The 12,677-nt window shown below is 42.2% G+C and overlaps 2 protein-coding genes across 3 annotated transcripts in view; one reads left to right on the top strand and one right to left on the bottom strand.

The window, feature by feature from the left end:
* Window positions 1–117: 117 nt before the first annotated feature.
* Window positions 118–7,831, bottom strand: golt1ba (golgi transport 1Ba). 2 transcript variants are annotated; one of them, XM_068586446.1, is made up of 6 exons: window positions 7,701–7,831; window positions 7,054–7,145; window positions 6,041–6,219; window positions 3,265–3,346; window positions 2,843–2,877; window positions 1,537–1,593 (listed from the first exon to the last, which is right to left on the bottom strand). In XM_068586446.1, the coding sequence occupies exons 1-5, from the start codon at window positions 7,723–7,725 to the stop codon at window positions 2,869–2,871; spliced, it is 387 nt and encodes a 128-aa protein (XP_068442547.1). In that variant the 5' UTR covers window positions 7,726–7,831; the 3' UTR covers window positions 1,537–1,593; window positions 2,843–2,868. The 2 variants fall into 2 exon arrangements, with proteins under 2 accessions (XP_068442546.1, XP_068442547.1); XM_068586445.1 differs by lacking the exon at window positions 2,843–2,877 and having other exon boundaries at window positions 118–1,593.
* Window positions 7,832–8,363: 532 nt separating this feature from the next.
* The window catches only part of LOC137791875 (ATP-dependent DNA helicase Q1-like), a 12,594-nt gene continuing 8,280 nt past the window's right edge, over window positions 8,364–12,677 (top strand). The window contains exons 1-4 of the mRNA XM_068587080.1: window positions 8,364–8,443; window positions 9,011–9,081; window positions 10,992–11,210; window positions 12,387–12,566. Coding sequence (XP_068443181.1) covers window positions 9,057–9,081; window positions 10,992–11,210; window positions 12,387–12,566 — 424 coding nt within the window. The 5' untranslated portion in view covers window positions 8,364–8,443; window positions 9,011–9,056. The remainder of the gene's footprint in view (window positions 8,444–9,010; window positions 9,082–10,991; window positions 11,211–12,386; window positions 12,567–12,677) is intronic.

Raw genomic sequence — 12,677 nt, 5'->3', positions numbered from 1 at the left:
CATTTACTCGGTGCTACTGCTTGAATATATGTAACCTTATAGATGGATGTTGAAACATTAGATTTAGTCAATGACAAGACAGGAATAAATGACCAGAAACCGGATGGATGGCAGATACAAAGCTAACGTCCATGATATATTTACAAAAGTGCCATACAGCGAAACATTGTATCACAGGATACTAACTCTGAGCACGAACACCCACAGTTGAGTTAATTTATTCAGTTCCTGGGTTGTGGTGCTGATGTCTGTAATATAGAAGAATTTTCTCCAACAAGGGAAAAAAAAAAGATCTTATTATTTCAAAGGTCAAGAGAAAGAGTGTTTAAGACATTAATTTAGCAAATTAAAATGAGGAGAGTTAGAGGTATCATGAAACAAATGCTCACTTACATAGAAAAGCTCTGGAGGTCCACAAATAGGAAGAAGGTGCAGCTGCTTCAGTGTAAATTCATTTCTTTACACACAGGCTTAATGGACTGCTCTAAAGCACTGATCGGAATCCTTCAAGTGAGAAACCAGGACCACACCAGTAGTCTGCATGTTTAAGTCCATTAGGGCAGAACTCTACCACAAGTTGGCTTCATTTTCATAGTTTTGGCTTTCTTAAGACCCAAGTTAAAATAAGCCAGAATTATGCTTTGAATACAAATGGTGCAATTCCTTTGGATATAACTGTATACTGTGCTGTTATCAGACAGGACTCCATGGTACAATCCTGTTTCTTGAATGAACTCAAGCTTCAGTATGAGCTACCTTGCTTGCTCGCAACCAGCTCGCTTGGAAAGCTAGTGTGACTGTGAACATTACAATGAACTACACATCAACATGCCATCAGAAAGGTTGCTGTTGCCACTTTCTGGTGGCCCTAAACTTTAGTAGGAGTCTTAATAACAAGAGTAACAAATACTAGTATGATCCCATAGTCCCTCACTATTTCTGAAATAAAGCCCAGATCATTAAAAAAATGATTCATCTTTCAGTACTTATAAGCCAACTGTAAACAGAAATGACACGAAACAAAGGGAAAATATTACAATGGCACTTGGTATTTAAATAGCTGACAAATGAAAGTGTCACAGAAAATCTGCAAGGACAAACTGTTGGACCTAAAAGCTTTTGTCCAAATGAAGTCAAAGCACAGGCACAGAATTGTGGCAACATGGCAAGCTGTCGCTCCACTTTCACATCCTTGCAGAGGGTCAGTGGTTTGTTCTACAGAGTAGGAAAGTCACGTCGACAGAGTCTTGCATCCTCCATTTTCGTGCCAGACGCACTCAACGGTGACGGGATCAATAGCATTGTACTATTTATTGTAGTGACCTTAGGAAGTCCATCCTGTAGTAACGGACTGGTGGTGCGACGCTCTGATGAACCTTTGATTGGTGGCACTGACTGGTGGAACAGCAGACAGAGAGCAGTCTTTGCCGGCAGGAGGGGGAGGAATCTGAACGTATAACCGTAGCTGCTGGAAATCAGCCCCGTGGGAGATGATGTTGCTTTAGGAAAAGCTGCTGTACTCAAAAAGCCTTCTCTGGGTACAAAAAGTCACTGTTATACCATGGTGTTGCTCTCGCCCACTTTGTCCACATACTGGAAGAAAAGAAAGAAAGTGTGTTTAGTGTCACCTGGTTGCTTCTCTCTGTTGAATACAGTGTGAGCGGAAGCAGACCGGTTTACTACATGGAAACAGTTATAATGGACAGCATGCAGGACTTAAAGGACACACCACAATGAACAGGACAAACAGAATCACTGCCTGGCATCGTCACTTGTACTGCCATTACCAATTTAGAATTCATTTGTTTGTTTGTTTGTGTATATATATATATATATATATATATATATATATATATATATATATATATATATATATATATATATATATATATATATATATATATATATATATATATATATATTCTCTCTTCATCTTGTTCCTTCATTCTTCTTCAAAGGATGAATGATGCATAACTTTTAAGGAATAAAACCTTTGATGAGGTAGTTTTGAGGTGTGAGAGTTCTTAAATGTAAAACTTTCCTATTCTTTGATGCAGAAGGGTTTGAAATGATCAATTCACATATTTTATTGAATTAAAGTTGTTTTTTTTCTATTTCATCATTATCATAATAATGTCTGGTTATTTCAGCTTTTAAAGTGTTTTATTATATTTTTATCATTTGATTGTCTCAAATTCTTAAATTGTTGATCGTCTGTTGTTTTGATGGACACACTTGTTCCGTCTTACTTTTAGCTTGTCAGTGGAGCACTTTGCAGTGCACTAACCTGTATGACAGGTGTTGTACAAATCAAGTTTGACTGATTGATGGTTTGGAAAGCTGTCTTCTGCTGGTCACTTAGCAGGTTGTGCTCAGCCCAAAATAGTGTTCCACTCAACCAGGAAAGTCAAAATGAAGTCAAGACGCTCTTTAAAAAGGAGACCTGGCCAAGGCAACGATCAAGTATAAACTTTGTTTCAGCTAACTATGCAGTAACACTAGAAGCTGTATAAACGTCTTCACAAAGAGACATCATTTGAGATTATGGCACTAATGTTCTACAGTAGATCACCCATCACTAAACCATCAAACTTCCAGCAGTATCGATTTTTTAAGGACACACAGAAGAATACTACATGTGTTATCAATGCCTTCACCTTTGTAATTGAATCTTGGTTTGCCTGTGGTGTGTGCCTTTAAAGCAAAATAAATAAATAAAGATTAAAAAGCAGCTCCCCAAACAGGTCTGTGATTTCCTTTCTATAATGAGCTACTTGTTTTTGCAATATCGCAAAGCGTATTAAATATGTTAGCATGCAAGGTAAAATCGGCAGTGACTGACCACGACTGCTGATTGTCCTCAGAGCCTTACGAAGGCTTCAATAAGAAACACACAAAGACATTCACCTCAAAACAAAGCTTCTCACACATTAGCATGTCCATAAGCCACAAGCCTACCTCTGTGCTACAACAGTGAGAAGTTAGAGCCCAAATGACGCGGACATCCCAAACTACCTTTTGTTGTTGAATTACCATGTATACTCAGATTTTGTCCCTTAAATGAATCCAAACTACAAACTACATTTACAGACATTGTTTCTAATCCAGGCAGCATTCTTTTGTTGAAGCAGCTGTAATATGCAGGAGCTGAACTGCCATGGGAGCAGTCTGGTAATCTGTGGCGTTTGAACAGGGTGATTAATACACGAAAAGGAGCCATGCTGCGTGTAAACAACAGCAGCTGCAGGGCTGGGTAATACATACTGCACTGATGAAGGGCAGGTTCAGGAGGGAGCCAAGGACAGGTATTCTTCGGATGAAGCCCACCACAACTGGGAAGAAACCCCTGGATGGGATGAGAGGGAAGGAGAGAGCGGGGGAGTTAGTCAGAACCCAAATAAAGATGAAAGCTGCGGGACATCGCTCAAGCAAGTCGGGGACGCCTGCGGGGCGCCGTACTCGTCCAAGGTTCTCGGCCCCTGAGACGTTAATTGGATCATATCTTCTAAACGCAGTTAAGTTAAAAGTATCGTTTAATCACATTAAACCAATATGATCCACTGGAAGATCAACTGTCAAGGTGTATCTGGGTAGAAGGGGCATTGGGTTATGTGACCAGGCAGAAGAAGTATTGGGCAAGCTGCGAGGGAGGTTTGGCAGGACCTCAAGGCTGCCTTTTGACTTGATGTTTAGCTCGGTCCTTTTGGATGATCAAGTGGTGGACTATGATGCCTATGTGCAGTGTCTCCAGCGGGATTTGGCAGAGGCTATGAGGGTTGCCCAGTTTTCCACCACAAAGCAGCAACAGAAGCAGGCCGACCTTTACAACAGGAAGCCTAATGGTGCACCTGTCGATGTTGGCGACTGTGACCTTCATGCCGCTTCCAACTGAATCTGAAGATGACGATTTGTGTGGCAGTGATCTGGCCACTGGAACTATGGATGACTCCCTGCTGGGTGCTGATGTGGTCTCTATGACACTACCTTCTTATGCACATGAGGATAGGACGGTGTCATGGGTCTCTAGACTCCCAGCCTTCTTTGGAGATCCACTATCTGCTTTAGTGGATATTCCTGCTGTAGAAGACTTGGAAGAGACGAATGAAAGACCAGGCTGAGCTGTTTCTTGTGACCTGCCTGCTGACATGGACTGTTCCTCTGTCCTTACTGACTCTCAATCTGTTACTTCTATACCTCGGCTTGTTACACAGCATTCAGAAATTAGTTCTCTTGTCGGATCGGGAGCTGACGATGCTGGACATGTCTCTTGCAGTACGGTGACACTGGAAATAAGAACTAGGTGTGAGAGGGTGGTTCGACCAGCTTTGAGACTTATTCAGCAAACGCACCAAAAAGTTATCTTAGGGTGGTAATGTTTTGTTTCATGGTTTTGTGTATTTGGCATAGGTGAAATTTGCAATACCTCTTTTGAACAGTTTTTTTCTCTGATATGTGTACCTGTACGATACCACTAGTAGTAGTGTGAGTGTCTGGATAGGTTGTGATTGTACTATATGTGTGTTATATCTAGTGACTTAACATGAATATGGGCGTGTTTTCCTATGGGTGTTGAGAGGATTTGCTATCCTGTCACATTATAATTCTTAAGGAGTAATCATTAACTGGACTACTGGGTATCGCTATACTGACTAGTACTGTACATTTTTTTTCAAATTTTATTTTATTGTACATAGTGGATCGTACCTGGCATATTTCTGTTTCATGCTATTCTCAAGTTTTTTTTTGATGCGTTTATTTCATTTTATTTTAATATATTTTTGTTTTGTTGAATGAGGATCGTACCTGGCATATTTCTGTTTCATGCTATTCTCAAGTTTTTTTTTGATGCGTTTATTTCATTTTATTTTAATATATTTTTGTTTTGTTGAATGAGCAAGTGGAGATCAGTAGGGGGGAATGTAAGTGAGTTGATGATTCCACTTGCCACCACTGTCCTTTAGTACAATGTGTTGTCAGTCGGCCACGGAAACTAACCTGCTGTGAGACATTGGAGCTCCGCCCCTTCTGGGCCCCTGCGTACTTGACCGGTGCACCCCGTGTGCTGTGTCCAGTCTGCAATATGTTCTCTCTGTGGTAAGTGGATCTGTATTGAGCTCTGTTGTGCTAGCTAAATAAATGTACATTTGTTCATATAATGTATTATTGTAGGCTGTGTTTAAAGGTGATTGTTTGTTTCCTTTGTTAGTACCAGAGCTGTTACCATGAGGTGGGTTATGGGAAGCTGATATGTTTTTGTTGTTTTGCCAGGCCATTGCCATCTCCGTGTCACATATCTGTTGGGGAATAAACGGCTGAAGCTAATACCACTCTAAGTGTGCTTTACTTTACTAAAAAACTAAATAACGCAAGCGATATAGTACACAACTGCTACATCAGGAATTCAGTTCATGTTCAGGAAAAAGTTCCCTCCTACAACACCACTTGTGGGAAGGACGGGGGGACTTGGGTCCCTTAACAATCCTCTAGGGTAACTTGCCATCCAATATCTTAATGGTAGTCCGCACAATTAAGATGTACCTCACCAGGTAAACACAAAAATCTGACCTACAAAAGGTTATAATTCATTCAACATGAACTAATCGCCAAGCTAATGGGAGCTAGCTGAATGCTAAGCCAGCTGCCATTCATTAGAATCAGCTATTATTTGTGTGTATGTGTGTTTACACATACATGGGATTTGACTCTGGTTTCACGTAGCTCTCATCATACATACATACATACATATTATATATTATACAATATACCTAATTTGGTGTGAGGTCCCAGGACAGGGATGTCTTATATGTACAGATTTTACAAACTGAATTTACATATTTTTTTTCAACCAAAAATGTTTTGGCTGGTTAGCGGGTACTTGGCTGAAAACACTATTTCACATGGGACACATCACTGAAAAAAGGTTGAGAACAAGTCTCTTACTTCTTTTCACCTGCCAGTGATGAGCTTCATGCCCTAACCCCAGTTCCACACCAATCATGTGCTCTATGGTTCAGCTTGTGCCCCCTTTGGTTCCTCTTACCTGAACAAGAGGAAAAAGCCATAGACCTCCAGCACAACTCCAATGATGGGCCAGCCAATCAGCACCACTAACACACCTCCCAGGAAGAAACTGGTGGCCTTCATCTTGTGCTTCTGAAAGAAGAAGCGGAAGGTTCTCTCCAGCCCGATGACAAAGGCAAGTCCAGCAACAAACAGGATCTACAGGGAGAAAAGGGGGTTATCAATATTACATGTTGTATCTTGGTTATCAAATACCAGTATTTCATATCACCCTCAAGAGATAACGTGTATAAGAAACTATAACATGAAAGAAACTATGTGCATATATAATCTATTACTACTACCTGTGAAAACTCTGGAGAGGCTTTGTGAAGTCTGACAAACTAACCCTGATGATGTCATAGCGATGTCATGTTATCTCTGTTTTGGATGGGACACTTTAAACTTAAACAGAAGTCTGCATTACAAAGTGGGGGTGTGGAGATGAAAGGCATCCTAGATTACATAGTACGGAGAAAAGATTAAATAGATTATAAAAAATTGCATTATGGGTTTAAATGATTCTGAACATAACAAGGGACTTCTGCTGCTTCCATGCCCCATATCCTTTTTTTTAGTCTATCTCTGGGAGACAGATGGCGACTCCCCTATTCCTCAGAGACAATTCTCATTCTACTGAGGGCTCATGCTGGTGGTTTAAAAGCTCAACAAACTTAGCGGGAAGCCTGTTTCTATAAGTGTAGATCGGTCTGAAACTGACTTATGTGACACTGTTCACCAGGTCCTTTGTGAAAAAAGCGGAGGATGGCGTTAATGATAGATCATATCCGAAAAAAACATTGTAGATACATAAAATTATGTCAGATGAATGATTGGAAGGTTCTTTCTCTGAAGAACTTTAACGAGAATGCATATAATTTTGTATAAATTAAATATCAGTGGCCGCACCAGCTGATATGGAGATGAAAAAGTTCTATCAGTACGTTTCCCAACATCACATTTAATACCAGTTCAGTTCAGTGGGGCACTCACATTTCCAATAGCCAGGAGTGCTTTGTCAAAGAACAGGATCATTCCGAAGAAGAGGAAAAACACGCCGAAGCCTGTTAATCCCATTCCGATCTCTGCAGGACACACACATACCACAGGAAGGCAGAATTAGTTTGTCACTCAAGTTTAGATCCTTTGATAAAATATGATATATGCGAGTTTAACTCTGAAAGACAGTGAGATTTGCATGGCAATGTGTGGCCAATCCAATCAAATCTCAGAGAGGTTGACGGTGGGATGGAAAGGTATCTTCATCCTCCAGATAACCATCTACATGTCATACTTGTTAATGGGTATGTTCAAACTTAACAGGAAGAGTTCGTTGAACAGTAACCTCCCTGGAGCTTCCACTGTAACTCCATTGGTCACTCTGTATCTGAAGATAGTGCATGGACGCCGGCTACTTTGGGTCAGGGGTCTCCAGCGGCCACACGACGAGTAGTAGGAGTCAGTTATTGGCTATTTGGGCCGCAGGTAAACTTATGACACGCCATAGCAGATACAAAGCTATGTTTCCTAGCACTGCAGGCTAACTACTAGCTAGTTTAGCAACTGCTGCAGCTCAGATGAAGCCGGTTTAATAGCGAGAAGAGCAGCCTCCAGAGAGGGCCCAATGCAAAGGCACTTACTTTGTGAGTCCGTGAGCGAAATCATCTTGACGCCGAATAAACGTGTGACGATAAATATAAAACAATAAATACTAAAGTAGCATTCAAGTACACCTCTAAGAATAATTTGGATGACAGCTGCCACTGCAACAGCCACGTCTTCCGGAAACACAATTTCTCGTCATGTCAGCTTCCGGAATAGCACCGGGTCGCATTCAACATGGCCACTTTACTAAAACGCCCTCGTTCTTCATAAAGTTCTCTCATCCATTGTCATAATAAATAGCCTTAGCATCTGCAACAGTGTTCATTGTATTATATCTACTTTTTGAATTACATTACAAGAAAATATACCAAAAACGACACATCGCGAAAGGTTTCCAATGGGCATGTATCTTGAATGCAGCGCATTTCACGTGTCACACTTTGCCCTGTGTTTACTTTGTCAGGCGTTACTGATGTGGACTTCAGTTACAACATATTCTTGCTTTGAATCGGGTCTTCTGCGTTATACATCAAGCAGAGATTAAATAAATTGTATTCATTAAATACATTTTTTTTTAAACGAGCCATGTTTAAACATTTGACAATCCTGCACCAGGAAGCAGCATTGTTTGTCATCCTGGCAGCCGTCACGGAGGGCTGCATTTACCCCTCTCATACCGGTGCAGTCTAATTTATGTGTTTCTTCCTTCTGTTATAGCAACCTGAAGTGTACTTACTAGTCCCCATCAGGAACGGGGCCTAAACGGACTCGCTGAATGGTTTGTCATTTATATTTAATGTGTTTTTAAAATCTTGTCCCAGACGTTGTTGCACAGTAGAAACATTTTAAAGGAGCGAAGCTTTATCGAGTTAGCTGGAGAAGAGGGCAGTGACAACGTAAATTACCATAACCATTAACACGCTGGGTTCACTTGCTTCGTTTGCAGCCGTCTTGTCTTCGTTACGTTAGCTTCATGTTACCGCGATCAAACGTGGCTCAGAACGGGACTTGATAAGCACTATTAATGTCGGCTCACGAGAAGTCGCTTTGTCCTGGCTCCACTGCGCCTTTCTGGGGGATAGGGCAGTGAGAGAACATAGTGATGTTCCAGTACTGAAACAATGTGTGTACAAGTCAAATGAGTCCACCTAAAGAAAGTAAAAGTAGGCTATGCACTATAAAGTGAGCAACAGTATTAAAGGTAACGGGACGTGTGGAGTCAGACCCCAGCGTGAGCCTCTCATCTGAACCACTCCAAGTTGGAAACACGCCAACCCTTTAGGAAAAGGGAAGGAAAGGTTCAAAGGGCCCAGCATTTCATTGAACACGCCTTTCTGTCTGACAGGTAATCATAACGACGGATCCTTTCCCAGAATATCAGCCTGAGAGGTATGGATGGAGGTAGCAGAACTAATGGTAGGTCTATTCTTCCCAACTGAACTAAACCTCATCAAAGTCCAGAAACGTCCACACAGTTTGCTGTGATCATCCCACAGATGTTATTGCATGAGATGAGGTGGATCTAATGGGGTCTGTACACTCTGCCTGCGCTCTCCAAGGACACTGAGGCCCGGTGAGAGGGAATGAGATCATTAGCGGTGCAGGTGTGAGACCTGAGAGTCTCACACTACCAGGAGAACTCCAGCGAGAACGCCTGTTTCACTAGAATCACCTCACCTCGCCCTATCTTCTAAAACACATTTAAATACTACCTTTTTATTCTGATTAATGTCAACATGCCTTTAGCAAATAAGAAATCATTGCCTCAGGGTTGTCATTTTGAAGGTGCCAGATCTGAGAATGGGAGCTTTTCCTCTGAACAGCTCTCAACATGGCGTAGGCAAACCGGCGGGCGAGTGAACGTGCTGTCGGAGCCAGTAGTGTTATCTGAGTGGAGGTGGAGGCTACGCTTCCGTGGCGACGCCATCAGTCAGGACATCATTGTAAGCTGTAACGGCAGAGAGTTAGATCTTCTTAAATATCTACAATTTGAGATTACTAAAACAATAGGTACATTTGTCGAGTCCTGCCGTAGTTTGAGAGGATTCCAACTGTGTGTCACTCCTCTTTTGTTTGTTTCCAGGTCCTCAAAAGACAAAGGATACGCCGGGGTTTCCTCGCTCATAGCTCCTCTAGCAGGCCTCGTCTATCCTTAATCCTCGCTTCTCGAGATGCATATTAGACGTTAGTGACTCCTCGGGACACCATCAGATTGACAGATTGGGATTTCATTAAAATATCTCGACAGCTGTTGGATGGTTTGTTATGCTGCTTGGAACAGATATACATGGTGCTCATGACCCCCAGACCTTTCCTCTAGCACCATCAGCTGGTCAAACCTTTTTTTACTCATTCTGTGAATCGTGCAAACATCTACGAAGCTGATTGACACTCTATTCGGTCCACATTCATGTTCCTAAATAGCAGACACTGATGACTTCTTCCATCACCACCACAAGGTCGGCTTTTGTGGTTTTGAGTTAAACGTCTCAACAAATGTTGATAAATTGTTGTGACATTTGCTACACGTATTTAAGTGTAGTTTGGACACACCAGAGCTCAGATATAGCTCATACACCCTGCCCCTTGTTTGTTGTCTTACTGCCTACTCAACACTAAATGCTGTCAGCCAAAACGCAGAAAGCATTTGTGTCCGACTCCACTGGTTTTGCATGTTTGTCTTCTCAACAGTTGTAGCAGAGATGCAGATAAGAACTGTGGAGGGAGAGGTGTATGACCGATGTGTGAACAAACACAGCCCTTCCTAAAGCAACCAAGTCCAACCAATCCAAGCCTGACACCTCCAAGCTGCTTGTCTGCTGTTGGATGGTCTTTGTTGACCGGGGATGTCACCATCTGTTGCCCGTCATACACACTGTAACGAAGGCCAAGCATATAGCCCACATCACAATAATAAGCCAGTTCTTTAAACAAACAGCAGCTTGTAATGGGAGACTTGCATCTTCATGTGTCTCCAGTCTGTGACCTGAAGGGATTAGAAAATATTTGTCTCATATTTAGTATTTCTAATTTGAACTCGGCAGTCTTGTATGCTTGCTGTGGTCAAGTAACCTCAGGATGTCCGGATTTATGCAATGATGTCACTATACACTATACTGGATTCCTGGATCAAATTTGTGAATTATGACTCAGAGGAACATGTTCTTAACCTATGAAGTTTTATACGTTTTTTTAATACAACAAGAAAATCAAAAGTAAAATAGTTTCACATCTTTTGCAACTACCTCATCTCCACTCACGTTTCCATGTCAACGTCCATATCTGCTCGGAGCCGTTGGTCTCTAACAGTGTTCCTTCTTTTTCAGATGTGCAGGCGGAGCTGGACTCTGTGGAGGCGGAGCTGGAGTTGGTGGAGTTGCAGATCTCAGACCTCCTGCAGAAGCAGACAGAGCTGATGGGTCGTAAAGATGCACTGCTGCAGCGACTGGAAGAGGCCTGTGACGCTGCACAGCCATCATCCTCAAAGCCATCGGAAGCTCATCCGGTGCTGAGCAAGCAGGAGATGCAGCTCTATGATGGCATAGGTACTCCACACACACTTCATGTTTCTCACATGCACCGCAACCCTGAACTTATCGAGACATCACCCAGAGGAGACTAGTCCCAGTCAGTGTGAACAGACTTCATCTTGCCAGCTTTCTCGTACAGTCTGTGTAATGTACGAGTGTCCTCCCGGTGCGACTGTGGCTCAGTGGTAGAGCAGTCCTTTCATGGATCCCCGGCTCCAGTAGTCCATGTCGATGTGTCCTCGGGCAAGACCATGCTGTGCCTGTTGTGTGTGAATATGTGTGAATGATTGTGTAGGAATGATGGCACCTTGCATGGTAGCCCTTGCCATCAGTTTGTAAATAAGTGAAGAGTGACAAGACTTATTAAAGAACTTTGAGTGGTCAGAAGACTAGAGAGTATCTGTAAAAGTACAGTCCATTTATCATGTTTAGCATATGACTGGCACAAAACCACAAGAATACAATCATCTGTGGCTGAAGGAGGTTCATTTACAAGAAAACGCCAACAACAATGTAGAACTAAACAAACGCAAGATTCAGGGACCGTAAGGATGTAACCAGCGTCATGTCCTGCCTCCTGCACGCTCCACCCCTCGCCTTAAACAAACGTACTTCCAGTTAGCGAGAACGTGTCTGACAGTTGAAATTGTAATTTATTTTTCTTAGTTGTATTTTACATTCTCATCTAAGTGAACTGGTTTGAAGCTATCAGAGTTTGCATTGTGTGACTCGGAGTTACACAGCAGCTGCTCAAATGGCATAAGAATCCCGTACCTGTCGTTAAGTAATAAGTCATTCTTTACTAGTAACTAATTCAGGGCAGGATGTTTAGAGCTCAATGTGTTTTTTCTTCAGCTGATTCACTATCCCTGTTGTTGTTGCCACGGCCTGAAGCCATATGTCACTCTTTCTACTCCCTTTATATGTCTGTGTGAGTTGTCAGTCTTCAATTCATCCTTGTGCAGACTCTTTTTAATAGTCTCTCTTCACTTGGCAGAGAATAAAGATTTTAAAGACAAGTTCTGGTTTTAGGATTTTTGCAATTTAGGCTTAAAAAGACTGAGCAGCAGGATACATTTTGCCTCGACACAATTACAACATTTATTGTGTGACCGGAGTTTACATGGGAAAACTGCTTGGGAGTCACAAAGGCTAAATGTTGACTTGTTGTTCTCTCTTGATGTTCGGTAGATTTCCCGTGGTCCAAAGAAGTGGAGCAGCACCTGAAGGACTCGTTCCATCTCTCCACCTTCAGACCTCTGCAGCTGAGGGCCATCAACCTGACCCTGTCAGGCCGAGACCTGTTCCTGGTGATGCCCACAGGAAGAGGAAAAAGCCTCTGCTACCAGCTGCCTGCGGTCTGCTCCAAGGGTATACTGACACACGCATCATAATAATAACTTTATTTATATAGTACCTTTTTTAAAAGCAACAAAGTGCTTTGACGGTGTTGGATCTGAACCCCTGTCCTCACGCTGTAAT

The sequence above is a fragment of the Clinocottus analis genome, unplaced genomic scaffold (assembly GCF_023055335.1).
Source record: "Clinocottus analis isolate CAN_PGR_092001 unplaced genomic scaffold, fCliAna1.0.p SCAF_20, whole genome shotgun sequence".
In the NCBI taxonomy this organism is placed as follows: domain Eukaryota; kingdom Metazoa; phylum Chordata; class Actinopteri; order Perciformes; family Cottidae; genus Clinocottus; species Clinocottus analis.
Note: the sequence above shows the minus strand (reverse complement) of the source record. Positions and strands in the feature narration are given on the sequence as shown.

Bases quoted from the DNA above. Each gene is read 5' to 3' on its own strand.
- golt1ba (XM_068586445.1), bottom strand. From the start codon at position 7,725: ATGATTTCGCTCACGGACTCACAAA. The intron at 6,220-7,053 runs GTGAGTGCCCCA...TTCTCCCTGTAG, and splicing joins CACTCCTGGCTATTGGAAAT to ATCCTGTTTGTTGCTGGACT. The intron at 3,347-6,040 runs GTAAGAGGAACC...CATCCCATCCAG, and splicing joins GGCTTTTTCCTCTTGTTCAG to GGGTTTCTTCCCAGTTGTGG.